At 40.7% G+C, this 26,938-nt stretch overlaps 1 protein-coding gene across 1 annotated transcript; it reads right to left on the reverse strand.

The window, feature by feature from the left end:
• Positions 1–1,699: 1,699 nt before the first annotated feature.
• On the reverse strand, positions 1,700–26,580 carry ZNF292 (zinc finger protein 292). Its single transcript, XM_010152684.1, has 7 exons — positions 26,432–26,580; positions 25,833–25,911; positions 24,168–24,303; positions 15,130–15,332; positions 12,334–12,470; positions 10,929–11,070; positions 1,700–9,285 (listed from the first exon to the last, which is right to left on the reverse strand). The coding sequence occupies exons 3-7, from the start codon at positions 24,283–24,285 to the stop codon at positions 2,122–2,124; spliced, it is 7,764 nt and encodes a 2,587-aa protein (XP_010150986.1). The 5' UTR covers positions 24,286–24,303; positions 25,833–25,911; positions 26,432–26,580; the 3' UTR covers positions 1,700–2,121.
• Between the last annotated feature and the right edge of the window lie 358 nt (positions 26,581–26,938).

Consider the following 26,938-nt stretch of genomic DNA (forward strand, 5'->3'; position numbering starts at 1 on the left):
CTCCACTGCAGAAGATTCCCTCTACAAGCACCACGGCTGGCATCCAACAGCAACTCCATCCAGGGAGAGACGCGGCCACTGGTAGGCAGAACGTAGCGCCGTGCGCTTATAACCCATAGAATGCTCTCTCCCAGTTAAAACCCAAGGATTTGTTCAGGTTGAATCATTATCAGACCACGCCTTTGATCTACCAACTTGGCCGAATTACGGGTTTAGTCCCCGGGGAGGGATGGGGCTCCGCTCAGAGGGAAGCACGGGCTTTCTGAGAAGGTACGCCATTTCACGCCGGAGAGCAAACCGAGGGCTACGCCCACGTTGCAACGCCATTGCCTTTGCGCTCTTTCCTACATAATCCTCACTCTCGCGACAAGTCACTCCACTGGAGCGCTGGAACATGCCCTCTGCAGCGATATTCAGGTAAACTGTCAAAGATTCCAGTGCAGAGCTCCAGAGGAACCACGTGTAGCAAAGCTTTACATGGCAAGGCCATAGGAGACAAGAATGAAACCAAGCCCATCTCTCCCAAGGTGAAGCCTATTTCACGCTACTGAAGGGAGGTCATGCCCAGTAATGAGAATAATCCAAGAAAAGTTTGGGTACCCCAATCCAGCTGGCTCGTCCCATCCAAGTTCAGCCCGATCACGCCCGAAAACCAACACAGCAGGTTGCTGGGTGCAGATATCTCCCACCAAGGCATTCGCACCTGCGGTTACTCAACAAACCGGGCACCTGCCATTTCCCTTAGCAGCGTATGGAGAGACCGCTCCCATCCCTGCGCCGCTTCCGAGGCTGGCTCCGGTGCCGGAGGGAGGGAGGGAGGTGGCGAGGGCGCTGCCAGGCACAGTCAGCAAGAGGCAGCAGAGCGGGAAGAGAGCCCGTGCCACCAAGAGAGCACAACCACCGAGTTTATCTGTAAGATCACAATCTCACTTCCCTTTCAGAAAGTGCCTTGTTTATTCAGTTTTTAATGGTATGGCATAAGGACTCACGCGTCTTATAGATAGATACCAAATTGGTATTATCAAAATAAACCATCTGTTTTATAAACCCACTATTTACAAAAATGGTTTCTGAAGGTTTTTTTTTGTCTGTTTTGGTTTGGTTTTTGTTGTTTTTTTTTAACAAAAATTAAACTATACACCAATCTAAGTTACAGAAACAAAAATAACCTTTGTAAGATCACATGTATAAAACAAGAAATGAAATGTGATTTTATTTAAGGCAATACTGGGCTACTTCACAAATCACCACCTCAAATATATACACTGCTCCACACTACTAAATTTTCTATCACATTCACAACAGATTCTTTAATACCAAATATTGTTTTTAAATCTCCAATGTAGCAAACTATTTTTATTCACATTTCCTTTTTTTTATTATTATGGAATCATAAATGCTTTGTATCCAATTAAAAGCAATGAAAAATGTAACTATAAGAAAACTATTATATTTATGAGTTAACTACATATGAATATCATCCATAGATACTGGATGTTAAAATTTACAAAAATGAGAACATGTCAGTACATTTAACCTATGAAATGTGGTCTTACCCAGCTACTCTCCTGTAAATAAATGCTTTACGCAAAATAAACTGGATATGGTAGACTTAGCTAGTTTCAGTTCAAAAGTTCTTAATTTAAAATGAATAAAGGACAGTTTTAAAAACTCGCTCACTTAGTTACAAATTAAAATCCGAATATAAATGTGTCATTTAATAGTTTAGACTTACAGACTGCTGGTGGCAGCAAATGATTTACAATAATAAATATATACAAAACCAAAACAAAAGTATCTACAAATAAAGAGTACTGTTATACATGAGCAGTGACCTGGTGAAAGATACCAATCACAGACAACTCACAAAGATTTAGTTCATGGAAAGGACAATCCGATAGAAAGTTGAGGTTTCGATCGAGTATTTACAAAACTGAAGCAATTACTCTATTCTTCAAGTCCCATAGGGATAAAAACAAATAAGAAATTTACATGACTCAATGCCATGTTTTTTGCTAGATTAAATCACCTCAAAATAAAAGAGCTCCACAGTTACAAGCATGCTTGATGGCTTCCTATTCAAAATAAATTTCATTAAAAGGTCATAGATACATCATGTTCTCAGTATTGTGACTCTCCTTCCCCCGTATTCAAAACAACCACTTTTGCTGCTGCAACTTCTGGATTATCCTCCCAGCGTCCTGCGAACTTTCTCAAACTGACGACAGGTTTCATTGCGTGAAGCTGCTTCAACACGCGCTCGGCGCAGTCCTTCAGAGTCTTGTCCAACACTATCTTCACGTTATCGCCGCTCGGGAGCCGCGGTGGGTTGGCAAACGGTACAAAGGTTTCCGTTTCAGAACACGACCAAGTGATGTTATTACTCGCGACCGAGGTCTTCTCACTGGATTTTCGCGAGGTGGAATGGGATCTTTTGGTTCCGCTGCTATGGTAGTCTCTTTCGGTGTTTTTCTTTTGCTTCACAGCAGACTCTTCAAGGAATTTGAGGAATGACACTTCAAAACCCATCGGCTTAAAGGAGCTCCAGTCGAAAGCGGCAGGCTGCTCTTCGGCCGTCTGAATGGCGACAGCAGTCTCTTCCTCCCTGTGTGTGCTACTCGCGTCAGCGGGCAGTACCTCCTCCGTTTTTTCGGTCCTCCTCCTCTTATTCTGAGACACATTTTTTTCTTTATTTGCTCTTTTTAAGTTGTTGGGTTTCTGCTTTTCTGAGGGGCAGGGGCTGGTCTCCTGCAAGTCGCTATTTACAGCGGCAGAGATTTTCGCTTGACTTTCAGCACCTGAACAATCCTCATTAATCAGTTTAGTAATGAACAGTTCTGTCAGTTCATCCACTTCATCCTTCTCACCTTTCTCAGTTTCCTTTTGTGGGAATGTAGATGTGCTTGAGTCGTTACTGCTCACTACCAAACTCGGTTCAGGCTCTTTCACGTCACTTGTTTTCTCAGCCTCCTCTTGCTCACAAGAGGCTTCCTTCACTGGAGAGTCGGACAGCTTTTTAGACACAATAAGGAGATTTCTGTGTTGGGAAGTAAATGCTTTGGACAGCTTGTGACATTTGTAATGCCTTATGATGTTACTTTCGCTTGTAACTACGGACGAACATCCCTTTATCATACATGGATACTGAGTTAGGAACCTGCTCGTACATTCCGATAAGGCATCATTTCTAGCCTTTATTGAATACACGTTCTTGCCACGTTTCAGTGAATAAGCCTTATTTTCTTGAACTTGCATTCCTTTTGAATTTTTGTTTTCCATGTTCATGTTTTTCTTTCGTTTGGATTTCACCGACAGCCTGCTACCTTCTTTTCCCGATCTGTTTTTCAGTCCCCTCTGTTGGGGCTTCAAAGGTTTTTCTTGATTTGCCTTGCTTGAAATGTTTTCCTGACCTGGGGTCAGTCTCCTGGGTCTTATCAGATGGTCTTTATGCTTGTCATTATGCTTATTAAAAATATGCCTCAAGAGGTTAGACCTGGTGGCATAAATACGGTCGCAGCCTTCGCAGTCACACTTGAACACACCACCATCGTCGACTTTGTTGGGCCTTATCTTAACACCGTGATCTGCCTCAAGATGTACAGCGTAGTTCAGGTAAGCCGTAAATGAAGACTTACACTGAGACTGATCACAAAAAAACCTCTCCACCTCTGGAGCCAATTTCATGTTTCCGATCTGCTCTGGGGTCATGTCATGGAGTTTCATATAATGTTGTATCAAGCTGGTAACTTCCTGGAAGATGCGAGAGCAGTCGCTCATCTCGCACCTGAACTCTCTGACGGCGGGTTTGGTTTCCACCTCGCCGCGTTCCTCTCTGCCTGGATCAATCTCCTCCTCCACTTCGCCAGAGAAGGCAGGGAGGTCCGATTTGTGCACGGCCTGGTAATGAAGGATTAGGTTCTGCTGTATTGTAAAAGCTGCGAAGCAGCCCTGATGGACGCAGCGGTATGGTCTATACGGGCTGTATCGAGCCGGAAATTCCAGAGATTTTGTTACGGGCTTCCTACGTTTTCTCTCCTCTTTCTCCTTCTTGTACCTCCTGACATTGCATACTTGGGGTTGTGCCTGTGTACTACCAAAAGAGGCTGCGTTATGCTGCTCTGGTGGAACAAGCACCACTTGGGGAGGTTTTTCCAGTCTTTCACGAGTATTATTTTCTGGCAGCAGTTTTTCCAAGACTTTTACAGGCTCTACAACTTCCTTTATCTGAGCTTCTTTGACCAATGGAGCTGCAGTTTTGTTTTCTACTATTAGTGTCTGCAGAGCCTGTATTTCGACAGGTCGCGGGGCTGTGTTTACAGTTTCATTTTGAGATCTTCTGCCATAAGGCCTTTTAATTTTCAATTTTACCATCTCCTCTGTCGTAAAATGATGGACAAGTTGACAGTGTGCGCGGAGATTAGAGTTTCTGGTGAATGTTTTTGGACAGGTAGCTACAACACATTTGAACGGCGCATACTTCAGTTGATGTTTCTTAATCTCTAGTATCATTTCTGCACTGTACTGATGAATCTTGCCGTAGTGTTTAAACAACGCGTCTTTTGTCATAGCACTGTAATTGCACCCTGGATCCTGACATACAAAAGGCTTATTAACCTTATCACTAAACTGAACGTTACTTGCCTCTGCAGATATCTGGACAAGGGGTTTATTTTCAGTTGATACAACAGGAACGGCTTGTACTAGCGTATCTGCTGGAGGACACTGGGGAACAGTCTCTGAGATCTGAACGGGCAAACCGTCTTCTAGTTTCAGTTTTTGCAAGCCCTCCAGAACCTCCAGTATTTGGGTATCATCTTTTTGAGATGTCTCGGACTGAGCAGAGATGCTCTTGGCAGCGGCGGCATTCCCCGTGTGCGCGGCAAACTGTGCGGGAACGGGTAGTTTTACACTATGTGCAGAAGTTGCCAAAGAAACCTGTCCATTATTTACGTGTGAATTTTGTCCTGAAGTAGTGACAGCATCCTCAATTTCAGTTTTCACCTCACGTATTTGAGAATTCATAGCAGTTTTAATTATTTCCAGGTTTTTTTCAAAGTTCTGTATAACGGTGTGTTCTGAAACCTGTTCCTCTGAATGTGCTGGCACACAAGAATTTACAGTCATCATTTGGGAATCCCCATTTTCAGTTTTTACTGTTAAAGGGGGTAACATTGTATGAGCCTCGAGATTCATTTTGAAGATCTCTTTGATACTGACCATAAATAACTGATTGTCAACACTGTTGAGTTTCTGTGTGAGATTTTCCACCACCGCTTGAGAAGCACCATTCGCCAGCAAGCTGGACTGAAAATTTTCTTCCTGTATTTGCACGTTTCCTTCAGTGCTTTTGCTTAGAAGTCCCACCGCTGATGTATGATTTACTGCTACCTTCTGTGGCGTGCTGGGCGCAAGCAAAGGCGTTGTGGCTTTTCTCTTCCTCTTGGAAGCACTGGTTCCCTTCTTGTTCAAGTCGCTCGATCCTGAATTCTTGGGACTGCTTATAACCGAAACTCGTGAACTGTTTCCTGTGAAGTTTTGCGCTGCTGCAGCAGTACTAGAAAATGAGCTCGGGCATAAGCCATTTTCAACAGTCTTTAGCAATAAGCCCTCAGCTGCAAAAACGGGCAAACTCTTGCATTCGTTCATTGGAGCAATTTTGGCATTGAGGGTCCTGTTTTGGTCTGTTAGCAGGGTACTGGGGTTGCAGACTGTCTGCAGCAGAGGGGACGCGGCCGAGTTGGGGAGAACAGCTGCATTTATCTGAGCTGTGCCGGTGACGCAACTGGTTGTCACTACGTGCGGAACCACTTCCGTGCTATTAAAGGTACTCGGGATGCCTGCAGTTTCCAAGGCTTGTTTTATGATTTGATTTCCCTCCTCGTTCCCACCGGTACTGAAGTTAGTCACGTTGGCCCGTGGAAACATAGTCTGCAGTAAGGCTGTGGAACGATTTTCAGCTGCAAGTAACTGCAGGAACGATGGATCTTTAAAACATGTCTCTGGATTGAAGGCCGACTCCTGGGGTTGCTCCAAGTTTAGTGAATTTGAGGAAAGAATCATACTGGCAAGCAAAGACTGTCCATTAGCCTGGAGAGCTTCTGGGGAAATTTCTGATCCTTCAAGAGGCTTACAGTAAGATCTCTTTGATAAGTGACCGCCAAGTGATCTAGGATTAGTGAAGGCTCTGAAACACCTGCTACAGATAAATTTGCCATCTCTAATTATTGCTGGCCACTTTGCCCGCTTGTTGTGTTTTGGCTTCCTTTCTTTCCCATTCGGGCCCCGACCACGATCTTTTTTCATCTTTTCTGAGGCTGGATGTTGAGAACTAGTTTCACTGAAGTTATTTTCATTACTCAGTCGTGAGGGAAATAACTGATCGACAGCTTCTTCTTTTGGGAAAGCAGTACTATTGTTTCCTTCAAGTTGTGATGAAAAGCCATTTGAGTTATTTTCTTGTTGTGAGAAGACTGAACTTGGAGGATTTTCTGCTGATGACGGGAAGAGAGACATCGGACCATTTTCGGCGGGCAAAGGAAGAAAAGGATCTGAACCACCGTCAACATTCAGAGGCATAACTGTTTTTGCCAGATCGTCCAGCTGGGAAGGTAAGGTCGCACCAGAGAGATTTTCCATTTGCGAACAAAGAACACTCTCAGGCTCACTTTTAATACGAGTAGACAGGCTTGGATTTATGACACTTTCCACTACAGGCAACATGGGATTGGCCAAATTTTCTAGGTGAGTTGGGAAAAGCGCACTTGAGACATGTTGCACTTGACCGGAGCAGGTGGGATTCAGGTTAGGTTTGTTCTGCGCGGTCAAAGCGGCATCAGCGGGATCGCCCACTTGCGACGGCATAAGAAATACGATCTTCCCATCGTTGGGCGCATTTTGCACGCTGGCGGATTTGCGCGGTTTCTTATTCTTACGCTGCATTTTAAAAGCCGCGTATTGGTCGGGGTGTGCCGCCTTCATGTGTTTGCCGATGCTCTGTGACGAGTTGTATGTTCGAGTACACCCCTCAACCTGACAGTTGAATTTCTGAACTGGTGACACAGCCGGAACTAAAGAGCTATTTACGTTAGGCTGGGAAGGAATAAATGTAATACTTTCTAAAGTTTTTAAAGGCAGGTTATATAGATTAGCTGCAGCCTTAATACTGTCTTCAAGTTCAAGTTTGGGAATGGGTACACTGGTTCGATACCCTGTCTGATTCTGCACGCTGAATGGGTTTACAATGCTCACTTGTCTTTCTAAGCTTTTTGGTTCAATTTCTTCTGGTTTTAGTGTGTCTGAGGTCACAGAAATATTCTGAATGTTCTGAGGCTGACTGAGACAGGCCTCTTCCTTTCTGTCCTGGAGAATCGGAAGACAAGAGTCAACTGCTGGGCACAACTGCTGGGCTCCAGGTTTAGTGGTATCTATTTGACCGGCGGCAGCAGCCAATTTACCTCTTTTTACAAAGTTATCTCGGATCTTCTGGTTAACAGTGAGCACTTTAACGCTGCTTGCTGGAACTGCCACTTCTGTCTTCACTGAACCTGCAGGAGGCTGCTCCGAACCAGCATTAGGCAAGGAACCGTTCTGACACACAGATATACTCACGGATGCATTCATATTTTCATTCCCTACTGGTTCTGCTTTGACTGGATTCCAGACAGTGTCTTCTCCCTCGGTAAAACTACTCTGGTTGTCAGACAGAGGAGATGTCAATTCCTCTTTAACAGCAGCTCCATCGGTGTTTTCGTTAGAAGGTTGGCTAAGATCAGACTGATCGGCCTGGCTTTCAGGCTGTTTTTCAGGCTGCTTGCTGTGACCCTCAGTGTGCTTTTCCAGTTCATTCTGAGAACGGTATACTTTTCCACAGCCGGTGGCTTTGCAGGTAAAGGTGTTATAGTGTTGTGCTTCATGATCATAGAGCAAATAAGCTTCAGAAAACACTCTGCCACATTTAGGAAACATACACTTTGCTCTGAAGACCTGATGTTCTTTCCTATGCGTCAGCAGCTCGGCGTAGCTGTTAAAACTGGCCTTACATTTCATCTGGATGCAGATATAAGGCTTGCTGCCACAGTGCATTTGTAAATGGTCATTCAGGTGAGTAACACTTACGAAATGCCGTCTACAGTACTGGCAAATGACTTTTTTGCTTTGCATTTCAAGAAAACGTTTGGCTTCTTCATTATCTTTATGGCCCTTTGCGTGTGCTATTAGATTTTTAAAATATTTAAAGCCTTTCTTACAACATGTTACCGGGCAGGTGAATTCATTAACTGGTAGTGGCTTTTGAACTGGCACTATCTCTGGTACGTAAGGTTTATCTTTATCATCGTTTTCATCATCCGAGCCATCGTTATCATTAAACACAATGAAGTCTGTTGAATAGAGGCTGTTCTTCTTAATGGGTCGCTGCTCCTGTTTGGATACTGGGTCAGTTTTCTGATTCTCATTGGCAGCTGCTATTTTAGGCGGTCTTCCCAGTCTTCTCAGTGGTTTCATAGCAGCCAATCTCTCTTTGCTGGATTTTTTAACATGAAAAGTTACATGGGGAACAAAATTTTCTTTAGAATTAAAATTTTGGGCACAAATAGGGCAACTGTAAATTCCGTCTTTATAATGTTTTTGTGCATGTCTAACGATTCTATGACCTAGGAATTCTTTGTCGCATAAAACACAATACTGCATATAAGCTTGCCAGTTCCTAAATCTAGCTGATATGAACCCCCTCTCTCTGAGTTTTTTAATTTCTTTCTTTTTCTGCTTTTCATCTCCTACGTCCTGAAGGCCGGTAGCTTCACCAAAAGTGCTGTCAAACCCATTCACAGTTGTTTCTTTAGTCTCTTCTAGGCAATCCCCAACCTTCTCATAAACTTCACTATCATTCAGTTCGTCTATTGATGACACAATGGATGCCTCCTCTCCCATGAGTGCCAGACACTGACGCTTCAGAGTTTTCCAGTCCCAGAATTCTGGATCAAAAGGCCACTGAGTTTTCAGTACAAGTAAGAGCTCACAGCGCAAAGAATTTGGTATTGGAAGATTTTCTTCATCATACTTCTGGTCAGGCTGGTTATACAGCATTTCAACGGCGTAGTATGCATCCACAGTGGGTTCGAGAAGAAATTCACTCAGCTGACAAGCACGTTTAACCTCCAAATCATCCGGAAGCAAGCAGGAGATAGTCTTGCAAATAGATATCTTGACATCAGCATTTTCACTGGATTCCAAGCGCAACGCTTTCACACACAGTTCAATGCAGGTTGCAAGTCCAGCACCGTCGATCTGCAAAGCAAGACTCATCTTAGTAAGTCAGCTTATCATAACCCTTTCTGTATTTGTAAACAAAAGATATCACCAACCCTAAGCGTCAGAAAAAATGCACCTGGAGTTCATAATAATACCTTTTACTTTAAGAAACATCGTGGGTTATCTTTAGATGCTATTCTTTAAGTTGCATAGTTTGTCTTCAATCTACTAAAAAACCTGAGAGTTTTCATACAACTAAAACCCAAATTAGTTCTATGTTCTGTCTAGTTTGAGGACTTTAGGACTGTATCTTAGAGGTGTTTATATCAGAGCAATACTGAGCCTGTTCCATGAAATAAAGCCTGCCAGTTGCGTCACCATTATTTGAGACGAGCTTCTATGGAGCATTAAATTAACGCTAGGTAGAATTTCAATGCTAAAAAGTGGTACAGCTAAAGTACTAGAAGCATGTGATCTCCAAAAGGATCTCTAACCTGGAAACCATTTAAGGTATAAACGTTTATTTTTAAAGATTATACCACTTCAAAATCAAATGACCTCAACTGAACACATGGCTTCATTCCAACTGAAAGTAGTAAGTATAGTTAAATGTTCCGGCATTTCAGTGTTCCAAAGGTCACGTGATCTTTTCTCATTTATACCCTCAGGCAACATAAATTTCATTTATGTCCACTTTACAGTCCCTTTATGCTGCCAAGGATGCAGAGAGGCTGTGGAATACGTGAGAATAAAGTCCAGCAAATTTATGAATGCACATGGCCTCCAATTTCTGCCATCAATGAAATGATCCACAGCTCTCTAGAGAAAAATCAGTATGGCATGGAGCAGATAGAGCTCTTACTATCACAAGCCCCTGTGAAAGTTATTTTCCTCCCTCACTCTAACTCCAACTGAGTTCATATCTTTGGAAAAAATAACCTTTAAGATTAGAAACCCATGATTAGCCATACCATCTTGGAATGAATACACTGACTTACAGAAATCCCTAAACTGCTCAACAACTAAAAGCGTGTGGAAGAGCTCAATTTAGCTATAAACATTAAACAGTGCAACTACTAATGAGAGGAAAACAGGAAAATTAGCGACAAGGTTAGCCAGGATAGACAAACAGAGCTTCTAATACAACACTGGATCTAAGCACACAAAAGACAAGTATTTCATTTATCAAAACAAACTGCATTCCTAGTGGCAATTCAAAAGGGTTTTTTTTGTGTTGTGGGTTGTTTGGGGATTTTTTTAATCTTTCTGTGATTTTCTTATATGTTAATACACAGCCCTCATTTCCTCTCTGTTTTCTAACGAGAAGGAATATTAGGACCTGTTAACAAAAAATACCTCATTTAGAGGACACAGACAATATTAGAAGGCTATAACCTCACCTTCAGTTTTCCCTTCATCTCAGCTGTGGCATACAAATCTGTTCCACACCCCCCACCCTTTTTTTTTTCCAAAGGAACCAAGAATTTTTAATGATTCAAAATTAATCACCATACAGTTTACCTGCAGAAGGAAGTTGCTACAGCCTTTCCTAAAACCAATCAGGATTACCCCAAAGCTGATGCTACACAAAGGGACAGACTATCTAAGCAGCTTTCATAAATTTTCCTGATTACAATTCTATTAAAAGTGCCAAAATAGTCTTTCAGGAGTATCCTTACCTCTGAGTTAATTACTTTAATCAGGAAGAAAATGTGATAAACAGTCTTAGTTAACACAGAAAGTTGTCGACATCTCTCTAGATACACTTGAATAGAAGGCTCTACCCTTTGCTGCAGTTTACTCCAGAAAAGAGTCAGTTCCCTAGAACAAGAGAACAATATTTCAGAGCCAGCAATGCAACCACTAATCTGATCACAAGAAATACAAGGTTGAGAACAGTTTCTGTTTTGTCTTTGGGAAAGGAAAAAATCTGAATTTATTCAAACTTTATCTTACAGAGAAAAGCTTTCATTAATATGCACACAGTAGTATCTAATTTCCAAAGTTATTACAGTGACTCAATTCCAGAAGGACAGATCGTAATAAAACCATTATTACCACAATTTATGCTACATAATTTACAAAATCATGATGTGGTCTTGAAAAAAGTCCTGCAAAGTAGTTTACTTTTGACTCCACACAATGGAATTTTTCACTTCTGAATCCTTAGTAAGTACTAACACCTATAGGAGGATGGCTTTTCTCTGTGGTAGATATATTTTTCTTGAGCTGCTTCTGCTTTAAGAGCTGAATCTGTGATTTAGTGAGAAATTAGCTCCCAAAGCCAAACAGTTTTACTCTATCTCCATTAACTCACTAGGTCGTTCCTCCTTAGGTGCAAAGTATTTAGTACAGCTTGAGGAACAGTGTGACCCCCGAAACCTTAGCAGAATCTGTTAAAGCAAAATCCTGTATTAGCAGATGCTCTGCTGCTGCTGCACATACAAAGGAGGTGCACACATAAAGCAAATCCTTCTGGAATCGTACAGGTTTGGAAGTACAACCAAACTGTTAGCAGTTGGAAATTCAGACCCTAACAGCTCAAATATCTGCCAACCAAGACCACTTAGTTGTTCCCACATTAATGAACATAAGCCCTAAACAATAAGTATCTTCATCTAGCTTATTATTTTGGTTATAGCAGTACAGAGCTCCTCCTTTTCTAGAAGTTTGTGAGAGAGAGAATCACTGTATTATGAAATAAGGATAGATGGGAACAGTACTCATGCATTAAATGTTGACATACGCTGACTAGCTGCCTGCCGATATTAAATTCCTTATTTCTACAGTGTAATACACTGCCAAGAAAAATTATTAACCAGCTATTGATTGGTATTTCTAAATGCTTCCTTGTACGTGCAACCTTCAAATTCCCACAGTGGAAGCTAATTCCACTGTCAAACGGAATTGGCAAATACTTCTTTTTTTTTTCCTTTTCTTTTTTAGCTTTCCAAGAGCCCTAATCCCTTCTTGTTTAGCTCCCAGATTTTATCTGCTAAAGAAAGTTGGCTTATGGCTTATGTATCAGATCTATCATCCCCAAACTGATTCTTCCTGCAGTAGACAGAAAATATTTACACTCACCAGGCACAGTACATCTCTCCTTGCTGCAGCTGGCGAGATAAAAATGCTGCGCATAAAATGAGAGCAGTTTTTTCGTCTCCGTCAGATTCTAGGTTACAGATCATCTCTAGAGCATCTTTGCAATCTACTTCTGCAATCTAGAAGGGAGGAAAGAACACAAGACCAAGTATAAGAAAATAGTTTCATTTTTAGACATACAGTCATCCGATCCTCTGCAAAAAGACTGTAATTTAGAACTTAGTGAATATTCAGCTCTATCAGACAGAAATAAGCTTGACAGCAAATCACTGCATTTCCAGACAGCGTAAAAGCTGATTGTGCCACCAGAACAACTATTTTATTAACGTGAATATAAACTTTTTTCCTCTGACAGAAGGGTTTTTAGTGTCCCAGTCACCTAAAAAATTAAAGTACAACATTATTATTTATATTTCCTACATAGGATAATTGTAATAAGCAGATTTCTAACTCTAAATTGAAGCCTAACACAAAGTTCTAACTCAGTTTACTAGTCACTGATGTTACTACTGCTTTAATACAATAGCTGGGTGACTGATAAATTTAACATGAATGTTCTACTATTTTATAGAATCAAAGAAAAAAGGGGAAACTGTACAGTAAGAAGCCAGTCAACTGAATGCTTTCATTACAGCCTCTGCAATGTAACTAATTTGTTCAAGCAATGACAGAAGCACTTAGTTTTGTAGCAAAACAAAGGAAAAACCACAGTCACCCAGCAGTACCGCACAGTTGTATCAGTACTGAATCAGCACACTTGTTATAACAACTACTGTCTCATCTGATTCTTAGCAGACTGGTTTGATTAAATCAACTAGCGCATCTGGCAGGACATGCTGTCATTTGTTCTTTGATACTGGCAGCTGAAGAGTAATTTGACCATTGCAACAGCACTGTTGGATGCCTCTCTTGAGAAAACACACCACCCCCCAAAGCAAGAAACACAAGTGCCCACCCAAACACCCAGCTACTCTGGTACTTTGCATTAGGTGGCAGCACAGCTTTCTTGGGCATCATGGTATCCAACAGTTGGTCCAGCAATCAAAGAACAGTTTTGAAGAATACAGTAATTAATTTTTTAATCTAAACTGATCACATTCTGTAAATATACTAATAACCCTTCACTAAACATCATTTGAGGTTTAATAACCACTGCTCATTTGCTGACTGAGCCCATTTTGCTTTGGGAACACAGTTGGAATGAGTAATGAAGCAAGCATGTTTGCAGGCTCACAAATTCCAAGTTTCACTGAGTCTTCAGCAAAGAAATAGGAGATTGCACAGCCCTGTCAGAGCTCCTCCTGAGCCTGTTCTGGCAGAGCCTACAGCAGGCAGAGCTAGGAGGGTAAGACTGATCCAATTCTACTGAGCACCAGAAGAACATGCCCAGTAAGAAGCTGTCGTCTTAGAATTTAGCCTATACCTTTAGTAGGAAACATTTCCTACTCTATTTACTGTATAGTTTTCATCCCTTTAAAACCAATTTAATTCCACTGTGCACTGGCAACCCAGAAAGCCAACTGTATCCTGGGCTGTATCCAGAGAATTGTGACCAGCAGGTCGAGGGAGGGGATTCTGCCCCTCTACTCTGCTCTGGTGAGACCCCACCTGGAGTGCTGCGTCCAGCTGTGGAGCCCTCCATCAGAAGGATATAGACTGGTTGGAGTGAGTCCAGAGGAGGCCACGAAGATGCTCAGAGGGCTGGAGCACCTCTGCTATGGGGACAGGCTGAGAGAGGTGGGCTTGTTCAGCCTGGAGAAGAGAAGGCTCCGGGGAGACCTTATAGCACCTTCCAGGACCTGAAGGGGCTACAAGGAAGCTGGGGGGGACTTTTTACAAGGGCCTGTAGTGACAGGACAAGGGGGAATGGGGTTAAATTGAAAGTGGGGAGGGTTAGATTAGATATCAGGAAGAAATTCTTCCTGGAGGGTGGTTGAGGCCCTGGAACAGGTTGCCCAGAAAAGCTGTGGATGCCCCATCCCTGGAAGTGTTCAAGGCCAGGCTGGATGAGGCTTTGAGCAACCTGGTCTAGTGGAAGGTGTCCCTGCCCATGGCAGGGGGGTTGGAACTAGGTGGTCTTTAAGGTCCTTTCCAACCTAAACCATTCTGTGATTCTAATTTCATCATGCTTAATACTTATTATGAACATAAAAAATAAGAGACAAAGAGACACCGGAGATGCAGACAGTCAAAGAAACTGACAACTGCAGTTAGTTTTCCTTTAAGAAGGAAAAAATCTCAGATAAGACTTTGGGGTAGGGTGAGAAACGAAGATGAAAGAATGCAGAAAAATCAAAGCTGTCATCTCTTCTTTGGCTTTTGCATTTAAATAAGAAGGATTTTATATTTCAAACCAGATCAAATATCTGATTTCATCTTCAATTTCATCCAGGCATTCGGATTAGAAAAGGTTACATTTATTCTCTGAACCGAAAGTAGCATCTAAAGGGTCCCATCTATATACGAGGTTCTACACAAAAAGCTATAGTTAAAATAGTAAGAGTGGAAAATCATTATCTTCACCTTACTAACAGGATCTGAGGCAGTTTTAAAATACTTCAAGCAAAATCAAACTAAGTAGTGTCAGAGGCTGAAAACACACTGGGTCATCAGTAGTCAGTTTAAAAGTGACAAATGAAAATAAAAACCGAAATACTAAAAATACATTAGATCATATTTTAAAAGAAAAACCTCTTGTACAGAAAAACGGCCTATGATTAGTGATATCATCGTCATTAAACAAGTAAGTCTAAAAGTAGTTCTTAATTTTTTACTTACTTCTTCCATTAGCTTTTCATTTGGTGATCCTGAACAAAGACAGACCAGGTAGGTTTGCTGGAAGTTGCCTTTCACTCTGATTTCTGGATGGTCACAGCAGAGTTTTGCCAGGGCAGTAGCTTGAGTTAATTGCTTTGTTTTCATTAGGTGCTTAATACGCATATCCAGCAGGACAGGGCCTTCAAACACTAGAAATTCATTCACTTCAAAGAAAAACAAGCCAAAATGTTACATACACGTTTCACAGCAGGTTGCAGATTTAACAGAGAGCATTTATTCATTCATGGCGAAACCCTAAAATTTATACTAATCAAAACAGTTCAAAGCGTACAAAGCAAAGATGAGAAAAAGCACCTTTGAGAACTGTACTTGTTTATTGTACAGATTCCCTGCTACAGGAGACCTTTTATCTACCTGCAAGTTTTAATTCATTCTGATTTCTTGGCAAAATGGATGCACACAAAACATATTTAGAAAGTGTATAAATATCAAAATGTTTAGATACCATTTATATAGTTTTACAGTAAGACAACACAAACCCACTTCTTTCACATCCTTCTTTGTGTCTGTGCTACACCTTTGCTAACAGTTGCCTTCTAAAGACCTTGCTATGGAAGGATAAATGTGACAAGAGCAAAAGCATCTGAAGTTCACTGTCCATCTTTAAAAAAAACCAGAATTTTCTACTGGTCTTGTTTCTGTTCTTTTTTGAAAAAACAGCAGATTGATTATATTCTTTCAATGTTAGGGTAAAATCTTCATCTATTCTAAATGAGGGTTTTTTTCTAGCCTTTGAGTATTTTCATCACCCCTTCCTGAAACCTTCTGGGTATTTGCAGTGCTCCCTCTGACACATCTTGGCAGAAGCATTCATTATATTACTCTTAATTTACTCGCCTCGAATTTCAGTTGAACCATGTTACCCACCACCTAATTTATCCTTTCCTTGACTTTCCAAGTCCTGTCCAGTCTTGATAAAATAATTAATTTCAGCACCTGCAAAATTAATTACCTCTCTAGTATTTGGAGTGTTAGTATACTCAACATGAGGTATATGGAAAGCAAAAAGATCATCTCATTTTATTCTTTGCTTTCACCCATCCTAGTTTGTTTCTGATTCATGACTGTCTTTCACTTTACCTCATGATTTTTCCTTCTTCTAGCTACTTACACAGGATATTACTAAAAGCCCATCTTGCAATCGAAATTAGGTCAACCGCTTTCTTTTTTTATCATTTTAGTGTGCAGAATTTTAGGGCAGAAAAGTGCCTTTTGCAAAACATCAGGCCTGTTAGACCCCGTGATTCTCTCTCATGCACTTTCAGATTTATGACTGAATTATCATTTCAACCAACTTGTTAGCCATTTGCTCAGGATCCTTGTGCACTCTTACAAATGACCAGCGATGGCTCACCAATGTGTATGAATATTCAAAGAAGAGCTCTTTCTTCCTCTCTCCATGTCAATGAAGATATGACCAGATTTTTAGACAAGCAGGAACAAAGGAAAACTAGAGTGCACTAAGACAACTGGTAGATGGCAACCAGTTTTGTGTGTATTAGGACATTTGCCTTTAAAGCAGCAGCATAAATGTTCCTTTAATGTCATTACCAATGCCTTACAAAAACATTCATACTCTTGTCAACCCACAAATGACCCTGTCATTAATTACATTCAATAATTTAGCCTTGCTCTTCCTCCTACCAGGTACCGGTAATCCTTTCACCCACAGTGTTTACCCCCAGCTACTCTGCCTGGAAAAACTTGTACCTTGTTTCTGTAATGAGATACAGGAAGACCTTAGACTTTAAGCTATACAGGTAACCCAAGACATTTCACTGTGATTTATTATTATAATTACTGCATTTAATATTTTAGAGACTGTGTTCTATCTGCTAGTCCTCGGTAATCCCCTTCCTTTAGTGTTTACTGCTTTAGCCAGCCAACCTTGCATAAGCATGAGAACATTTTCTGTTATCTTCTCAACAAGACATAGGAAGACCTCGGGGTTAAAGCTACATATTAGCTTTTAAGTCTTTATTCTAATCCAAGTGATTATAATCATTACAGTTCACATTTGAAAGCTCATTCAAAACACAATTTTTAATTATATTTGTTTCATAACTGAACTATGTATGACATTTTGAGATAAAAAACCCAGTGCAGGTTGCAGGAGCAAGTCTGTGGAGGGGAAGAGTCTTAAGGATAAGATGGGGCTTTTTTCAGGAAACATTTTATAAACATATTCTGTAGTGCCATATTTATTTCAAAAGTTATTGTAGACAAATTGTTAGTTTACCATAACAAATATAACTTCATAAAAATGCTTTGAGACACAAGTGCTTTTTCAGCACAAGTTAGTTAACCTCTGTGAACACAAAACCTGAAGGATTTAATGAGAATGACAGAGTTTACCAATAGCACGATTCTTAGGAGAATTATTAAATGTCATTTTGGTGCAATGCTCCACCATTCATTAATATTCACAAACTTATCTTTGCGCAAGACGTGCAGAATTCATAGAAAATTACAGAACTAAGATGAGAGAAAAAAAAGACAGCAGATGACACCTGACAGATGGCACTATGATCTAACAACTGGCAAATAAACTTGGTGATACCAGAATCTCTAACCTTTTAGACACAGTTCCCCTGTTATTCCCTTGAATCCCATAGCTGGAGTCTCACGTCGTACTACCAAATGATCCCATGTCAAGTCCGCAAGAACTACTATGAACTTTTATCACAACTAATGCTTATACCATCCAAGAATTAAGAAGGAGAAAATATAATCCATAGATCAGTAGCACACAAGAGCGTGAGTAAGATGTGAGCACAGTTCTGTAGCAATAAATTCTTTGTGGTGGACAGTCCACATGTTTATCACGCTCTGGCTGACTGAAGGACTTGTAGAGCACAAAGCGAAGAATTTCTGCCTTACCAAAAGAACTCAACAATCGTACTAACTCTACCCTTCACCAACTCTTGGGTAGGTACAGATTAATCTGCCACAGACCTTTTTTTCTCCTCAACCTCACTCTGGCCGAGGAGAATGGAGGCAGGAGGTGAATGCACATGTGGACTATCCATCTCAAAGAACTTCAGTTACTAGTCAATAAGCTGTTCAGTCGTCTTCAAGTGTCAGTCCACATGTGCCTTCACACAGTGGGGTGACTGAACTGTACTCGATACTTTCACATTTACCTGGAGCTGGGTCTCAGAATCTTTCATGCAAAGAACATCTCAGCACAATTCTGCTGAATGCAGCACCAATCCTGGATGCTTCTATAATGGCATATTGTCTGGTGAAAGGGTGAAAGAAGTTCCAGGTGGCTGCTTTGAGTATACCCAGAATATAAACACCTTTTCAAAAGAGTGAGGCTGCTGGTATCATTCGACTTCTGGCAGCGGATGGTCTGAATAATGAAAATGGTTCCATGCTGGCTGTTTGAATTCTAACCTGCCTATTATCCACCTGGAGAATCTCTGAATAGTGATGATAGAGATCCTTGAATCTCTTTTCCATGGGACATTCTTCAGAAGTCTGCCTACTGCGTTTAAACTTATGAAAAATTCAAGAACTTAATTCTTGACATCGAAGTTTAAATCTCTTAAGAATCACATAAAAAAAGAAGTAGCATCAGCCTGGCTTTTTGTAGGGTTATCTCAGATCCCTTTCCTTTAGACAGTTCTTCCATTCACCCTGAGTGCCAGCCGAGGAGATACCAATGACAGCTTTGAAGGATTTCTTTCTGATTTGGTATCGAGACTAGTTGTTCCCACTATCTGAGGTCAATGGAAACCGGCTGAGCAATGCTCCACAGCAAAGAACGTTACCAACATGCTCATGAGGGACGTCTGAAATATTATTTAAGAAGACTGGTACTTTGTTATCCTCATGACCCGATGGCACCATGTCTGGGTGATCTCTTAAGTCTAAAATGTCCACGATGATAGGCAGAAAACTTAAAATTTGATAGACATCCTTTACAAGACACAGGAGACAGGTTTAGGTGGAAAAAGAAGAAAAATCACATGAACAAGCAAGTAGATTACAGCTCCTGAGCACACTTTCAAGAGATAATACTGTTGAGGAACCAGAATTTGAATAAGTTGCAGGCCCAGTTGTGTGATTGTTGTGGGTCCTGTTGGATGAAGACATATGCAAGGAAGAGAAGCAAGACACAGTGAGATATGCATAACCTGGGGAAGGATCACTCATTTTGTCACTGAACTGCTCTGAGGGAGTGGAAGGCTGCCTAGGAATTCTTCAAATGAATGTAGATCAATTCATGACACAATACCAAACAGATTCAGGAAAGAGTTTCTCTCAGAAAATTTCTCAGATGGCAGCCATGAGTAGTCCATCAACTCCAGATGTCCACTTAGGGGGCCCACAAATGACATCCAAAGACCCTGCTGACAATGCAGTTTTGGCAAATAAATTCTCTTCAGAGCCACCAGTCAAGAACGAGAGAAAAATATATTCCTCAGTTCATCAGGAACTCATTCCCACTTCCAGGCTAGTCCTCCAGACCAAAAAGACTAGCATTGTGGGAACAAGCACAACCCCAAATGACAATGCTGATGTTCCATTAGGGGAGAGAGAGAAATTTTCTCCAGAAACAGCTTAAGTGGGATATCAGCATTACAACGGTTCCCAAGAAGAGATTCTCTTCTATTTGGTGACATCTATTGCATGGAATCTGGTAACTAAAGCCAGGTTTCCCAAGATTCATGGTCAGAGATATGCTAAAAATCCAGAGCAATGACAGTGTTAGTCACTCAAGCAGGTGACAAATCAAGTGACCAGAAAATATTTCTGGTGTGAAAAGATTTTATATGTGCACACATACACAAATCTGTATCTATTCTACGTATGTAGCTCCTGCAGGACAGTTCAAGACAGATTTTACTATTTTCTATCACAGTCCTGTCTGAACATCTTGTAGTAATGCAGTAATACCCAGCAGCATCAAAGAAATCAGTGACAGGCATGCTCTTCTCATCAGTGCTTCAAACAACTGGGTATCCATCCTCCACTCTTTTTGAGCTCCTTAGTGCATGAATACTTACAGACATACATTCATCTGAAAACTGAGCTGTGCCCAAGGGAGTCGGGAGTAAGGCAATTACTTAATGACACGGCACTCAGAGGAGAGTCTCCCCAACATCTCAGGCAGTCAGTACTTCCCAATCATATTAGGTGTAATCCATGTAACAATCCATTCCCAAAACTAGGGGAGCAAGAAATAGTCCAGTTCAGACAAGCCTGCATTTGCTTGGCTGTAATCAGAACAAAGGAGCTGCACTACGTGGTTAGAGAAAATGAACTTGTCTCTCACACCATGTCCTAAGTTTGTGCAATTTGAAAAAAGAAGAATTCAAAAGGATCAGTCTCTGAGATGAAACAGACACCTAGTTGTGCTTCCTACAGGAGACGCAAAGAGGTAAACTGACCTTCAGGAGTCAACAGAGGCTTTCAAGAAGAGACAATCACTGACCTAAAATTCAGTAGATATCTGGTTATAATGAAGATTCTGAACAGGTTATAATTACTCTGAATAGGTCATAATTCAGACTACCAAGACTGAAATAAAATAAAACAAACATGAAGAAACAAATGAAAAAAATACAGCCAACAAAAGCTTAAGAGTACAACATTAGGAGCAACACCTCCAGTCTCAACCATGTGTTTCATCTCCAGCAGATAAATGTTTACACTAACCATTACTCAAAGACTGAATCGGTCAAATCTGCTATATGGTAACATCCCAGTGTCACATCCTGACTACTTCAATACTTGGGAACTTCTGAAAGAGCAAATGGTAAAGGCAACATGAAGAACCAACCCAGAATCCTGTAAGCAAAGTTTACAAATATCCCAAAGAATGGAATTAAGGTTGAAGACTGCTGAGAGACAGCTGTCCACAGAAAGAGGGTAAGCAGTAGCCAGTGGGAGTACCGGATTACAGGCAAGAAAGCCAGCGCTCTGGGCAATGGGAGTTTGTTATTACTGAAATATCCTTCAAATTAGGAAGATGACACTAAACAATACAATAATACAAAAAAAAAAGGGTATGTAGTATGACAATCTTGCCAGTGATACAAGGGGGGAGAAAACTCCAACCCTATCCATAGCATGGCACCCTACCCCTAATCCAATGGTTCATGTTGGCTGAATGGATAAGAACATAGTGTAACACTGAAAATGATGGAAGGCTGACTGACAATCTCCTGGCTGGAAAGATCACCTAACCTACCAACCTGGACCCCAAAGTTGAACAGAATGAGGTTACAACTAGAAAATACCTTGAAACCACTGACAACTCCTCTTTTTCAAAGTTCATCTTCACACACAAACATGAAGGCTCCTTCATGCGTCCCTCTCTCAGAAAAGTAAGGCAGCAAGATTTAATCATTTTTGAGAAAAAAGACAATTCTTCAGTGTCCCAGCATCTTCTAGTCTTCTGCACAAGTGCCCTGGGTAACTACAACCTGAGGTCAGCACTCATCCCAGTGACATTACCAAGGAAGCCCTAGGAGTCTAACTTCTTGAAACAGAGTTAAACTTATATCCAGGATCAGTGTCAAACACAAAAATTACGCGTACGGATGTCAGTAATGGTTTGCACACTGACACTGTGACCTGGATTGGGAAACAAATGAAGCTTCTGAATACAAAAAAGTCAGACAAACTCTTAAGCACTGAGCACCCTGATATTAATGGCTTTGTTCCCCATTTTCCAGTAAACAGAGCCCAGAGTGGAGAAGCAGAGGGGTGGCTTTAGAATTCTCCTCCTGAGTTATCACCCGTGGCAGCGTTTGCATTCCCTACTTTGCAAAAGGGGTACCTCTTAATTTTGATGGCGTTTTATCACGACATGTAACCTTGTGCTAATTAGCTAAGTAGTGTTTTCTGCCAGCAAGACAAGTAATAACTGTAACAGTCAGTCCAAGGCAGAAGCATCCTTAAGTAAACATTCAGGAGTAAAAGGAACCCTGAAATGTCTGTAAAAAACTTTGCAGAAAAACACTGATAAAATGAATAGTCATCAAAACCTTGAATATAAGACAAGTAAAATATTAAACAAACACCTCTCTTGGAAGTACCTCACAGCTAAGAGGACTAGAAGACGCTGGATGCAAAGCTAAGATGAGAGTACTCTGGGGGACTCTGAGAACTGCACACCAATCCAACAGCTGTATCAGAAGCACAATAAATTATTATAAGAAGTAGCAAAATGCAATTCTTCTGGAAGAGCAAGCACGACTTTTGTAAATTAAAAAAAAATTTTAAATCACATTTACTGGACTTATCTGACAGAGTTATGATAATAAGAATAAGGGAGAAGTCCCTCAAAACTCCTAAAGATACCAACCTACCTTGGTAGTAAAAATAAAATCCTTATATAGGTAAATTATCAGCTAAAAGAAAAAAGGAAAAAAGAAAACAAACTCTCAGCACGTTCCCTGAGGATCTGTACCAGGTCCTCTGCTGTCCAGCATTTTTATAAATATTTGCAAAAGGGGGTAGAGAACGAGGTGACAAAACATGCTGATAAAAGCAAGACAGTAAAAACATGCCAACTGTAGAAAGCTGAAGAGGACTGCACTCCATAACGCAGCATAACAGACAAAACTAAAACATTGATAACGACCCCAAAGTGCTTTTTCATGGAGCAAAACTGCAATCATAACCGTACATGCAGAAAACCAGGCTGTGTGTTAGGGGAAAATCCTAACACTGAAATCACAAAATCACAGAACGATCAGAGTTGGAAGGGATCTCTGGAGATCACCTAGTCCAACCCCCCTGCCAAGGCAGGTTCCCGTGTTTGCGGCGCTCCCCATCGCTGACGTTCCCCAGGTCCGTTTAAGTCTCCCATGGTTGCTCCTGGCAATGCCCACGCTGTGTCAGCCTCGCTCACGAGAGTTGCCGCCTCTGGACAGGTCTCTCAGCTCTCCCTCGGTGTTCCGGGGCTCTGGGAACCTCCTTGTCCGCCTCAATCTAGTGCTCAGCCGCCAAACTTACCATTGCGGCTGCTGGGCTTGTCATCGACTGAGTCAACAGGAGGTACTACCCCTCAAGAAGAATTTGGGACTAAACCAGACAGGTTTTAGAAAACTCTGGTTCAGTGCTCAGTCAAGAAGCAAGTCTCATACTAGGAAATGCTACAAAAGGAATGCACAATGCAGTGGTAAGTCAGTACATCTACATGCTGACTGCTGAATAAACCTTTGGTAACCCCATATGGCGGGCAGGACAGTAAAGCTAGAAGACGGTATGGAATAAAGACCCTACAAAAGACAGAAGATATGACAGCAGTCTAACAGATCATGTCTTACTGAAAAGATGCATTCATTAAAAGATGGAAGAATAGTTTACTTTTTGTAAATAGATAATATCACACAAAATAATCAGGCATCGGGCTAAAAGGAGGCAGACATTAAGAACTACCTGACATGACCGTCTAAGTCTGCCACAGATGCTTAGTTGTGACAGTTCATACAGACTTCTAAAACCAGTTAGGCAAAGAATCAAAAAAATCAGCTAAGCCTTATTAATACAAGGATACCACTTCTGAATCGCAAATCATTAACAACGGACACAATACGTAGGAAAATACCACTGTATGCCTTTGCTGATCATACAGTCTTCTCTATGCAACTGCTGTTAAAAAGCGTATTTTAAATTTTTTGGGTTAGGTCAAATAGTATTTGTCTATCAGTACTGAACTTACGCCATCGCAAAATAGCCTGTATACAATCTCCCTTCACATGGCTTATGAAGAAAACAGGAAGAGATCTCCAGCTATGATTACACTTCATGCAAAATACCAACATTAAATTATTTCTATCTTCCTAGGAACATATTGTCTTAATAATTCAGATAATTTTACAAGTATATTAATTTATACAGCTTATAAATTATCATATAAACTATATGCAACAAAATACTTCCACATATCATAATCATACTTCAATATATTATAAAAATTAGGCGTATTTTATACCAATCACAATTTTGCATTTTACCTTGATCTGGATCCAACTGCTCCTGCGACAGAATACCACACAACACTGGGTTCTTCCACACTCCCTTCTCTTGTGTAAGCGTAGTTAAAATATGCAGTTCCCCGCTGCCATTCTCCATCAAGTTTTTATGAGCCACCTGAAAGATGTATTTTACAAAACAAAGTATTGTTGAGAAAAAATTAAGAACGTATGTCCTTTATACTCCCTTATACCTTATGACAAACAAACCCCCTTACCAGATAAACAGTTAAACATATAACAAAACAAGCTCAATCTCAGCCAACATAGGTTTTACTTCTGCCCCCGTTGCCCAAGATTTAGGCAGAGAAACAAAAAACACCATGTGCTCCAAACGTGTCTTGAGATTCATTAACAACGCTATTTCTTAGTTTTCTGAAACTAGATTTTGAAATAGGGTTCCCTTTTAAAAATAGATGAGCAAGTTCTCTGGTCCACATATCGGTCTGAAACCAGCTGCCTAAACTCTTATTTTTTTGGGAGTCTTCAGCAGCTCAGTTTTGATGCACTGGAGACACTGAGAAAATGTGATTTAAGCTGTAAGTCCTCACTGCATGGTTCTATGGAAATATGACGAAGGCAGGCTAGAGTCTTAAAATCAATTAAATTAGTTTCTACTGCATTTAGATACTATGATAGATTCTGGAAACAAAGGGATGCCTGGGGGCAAATTAAACACCTTGAAAAATCTGTGGCTTGAATACCAATGTGCAGCTAACACTAGGCCTAAAAAAAAGGGCTCACCTCTATCTCCTCACTTTTCTTTTACTTTTCCACACTCTCTGAAGGCTGTGGAGCCTCTCAGAAGAAAACACACCTCTTCAGAGCTGAGTTACATCAGGCAGTTGCTAGCCAAAATTCACTCTAAAAATCAGCCTGGCATCTTCCTACATTATTTAGGCTAAGAATTCTGAAGTAACACTTTTCCTTCCTTCTCCCTATCTTCCACTTTTCTTTTTTTTCTTCAAACTGTAGGCAGGACCTCCCACTACATATTTCTGACAAATACTGAGGAGCAGAACTTGTTTCAACACCCTCCTTTAAAGCAGAGCTTTAATCTTTAACCTACTAGTGCCCTGTGGGAGATCTAACAATCCTACAGTATTGACAGATCTTTCACTTGTAATAAATCTCAAATGTACAACCATAAAAAGTGAAGAATGACTTATACGACATTATTTCATTTCTAAGTGTTAATAGACAAATATCTTTTAAAACATGAGCTTTCTTTCAAGTATCTAAACATACCTTTTCTCGAAAGCTGCTACATGAAGTATGACAGACAAGTGATATGTCTGACAGCAATTACTGCAGAGTACATAGAATTTCCAGCTAAGCGGTTGATCTTTATCAGCCACCAGCAAACAGGTCTACAGACAAGCTGTATACTTAATATCCAGCAGTGAGGCTCTGGAACAGGTTGCCCAGAGAAGCTGTGGATGCCCCATCCCTGGAAGTGCTCAAGGCCAGGCTGGATGAGGTTGGAGCAACCTGGTCTAGTGGAAGGTGTCCCTGCCCATGGCAGGGGGGTTGGAACTAGATGGTCTTTAAGGTCCCTTTCAACCTAAACCATTCTGTGATTCTATCCCTAAGTTTCCAAATAATTCTTAAAAGCTACTAAGTCTTCATTTCATGAATCAAACTCACCTGTACAAAAGCCTGAAATTCTTCCCATTTATTTTCAGGTAAATCAAGTGGCAGACACAGTAGAAGTTCAATACAGCTTCTGGAAGGCAAACAAAATTTTTGGCTTTTAAAACGTATAATCAACAATTCTTAATTCTGAGTGTCCAAACATTTATTTGTTTAAAATGCCACAGCCATAAAAGTCTGTTTTATTTAAACATGTAAAGAAAAGGTGGTTATAGACACTCTTGCAAAAGCTGTAAAAGCAAACCCTCTAAAAACCAGTAATAATAATAATAATAATCATCATCATAGGTTTGTCAGTGAAGGCAAACCCTGTATCACTGTGTGTAAACTGATGCACTTTCAGATTGCATGCAGATCAATTAGCAGAGTATTTCAAGCCAGGGATGTTGGCTTGTCCTAGATCAGACGTCCTTCTCAAGACTACTCCATTTCCAACAAGCAAAGATACTCTCACACACAGCATTCGCCATAAGGAAGATGCTTCCCAACCTATTTAGAATTTCTATAGATCATGGAAAGGATTGGGAAACCTTTTAGGCAGTGAAAAGTTAATTCCATACAGATTTTTTAGTAACTAAAAAACCCATACTCACAGTGCTAAACGTTCAAGGACAAAGGCTACATTTTCACACTCAGAGGTAAGATAAGGTCGTGCTTTAACATAACTTCGGATAGCCACTGTATACACCTCTAGCAGGGGCAGAGGGTCTTCTGATGTTTTCCACTTCTCTGCATATTCCAGCAAAGTCTGTTTAGAAAGAGGAAAAAACAACCCCAAAATTCAGAAACACATGTTAAGTTTTTAGTTTTACACTCCTCACTAGTAGGCTACTTTTCTTAATTATTACCTCTATCTCCTTAATATGAATTACAGGTTGTCAAAACATGCCTTTTTCCCCTTAAAATTTACTGCATCATTAACAACTGGAATTTAACACCATACAAAACCCATTCTCTTATCATATAAAAATGTTATGACTGACCCTTTCCCCCCTATGGCATCACCATAAAACTCAGCTTACATCCATATTTTCCAAATACAAAAGCCTGAAGAGCATATCTGGGAACATATATACTTGGGGTTTTTTTTTCAGAAATTC

The sequence above is a fragment of the Eurypyga helias genome, unplaced genomic scaffold (assembly GCF_000690775.1).
Source record: "Eurypyga helias isolate BGI_N326 unplaced genomic scaffold, ASM69077v1 scaffold11875, whole genome shotgun sequence".
NCBI lineage: Eukaryota > Metazoa > Chordata > Aves > Eurypygiformes > Eurypygidae > Eurypyga > Eurypyga helias.

Bases quoted from the DNA above. Each gene is read 5' to 3' on its own strand.
- ZNF292 (XM_010152684.1), bottom strand. From the start codon at position 24,285: ATGGAGAATGGCAGCGGGGAACTGCATATTTTAACTACGCTTACACAA. The intron at 15,333-24,167 runs GTAAAATGCAAA...TTTTCTTTGAAG, and splicing joins GCAGTTGGATCCAGATCAAG to TGAATGAATTTCTAGTGTTT. The intron at 11,071-12,333 runs GTGAGTGTAAAT...CTCTTGTTCTAG, and splicing joins GGAGAGATGTACTGTGCCTG to GGAACTGACTCTTTTCTGGA.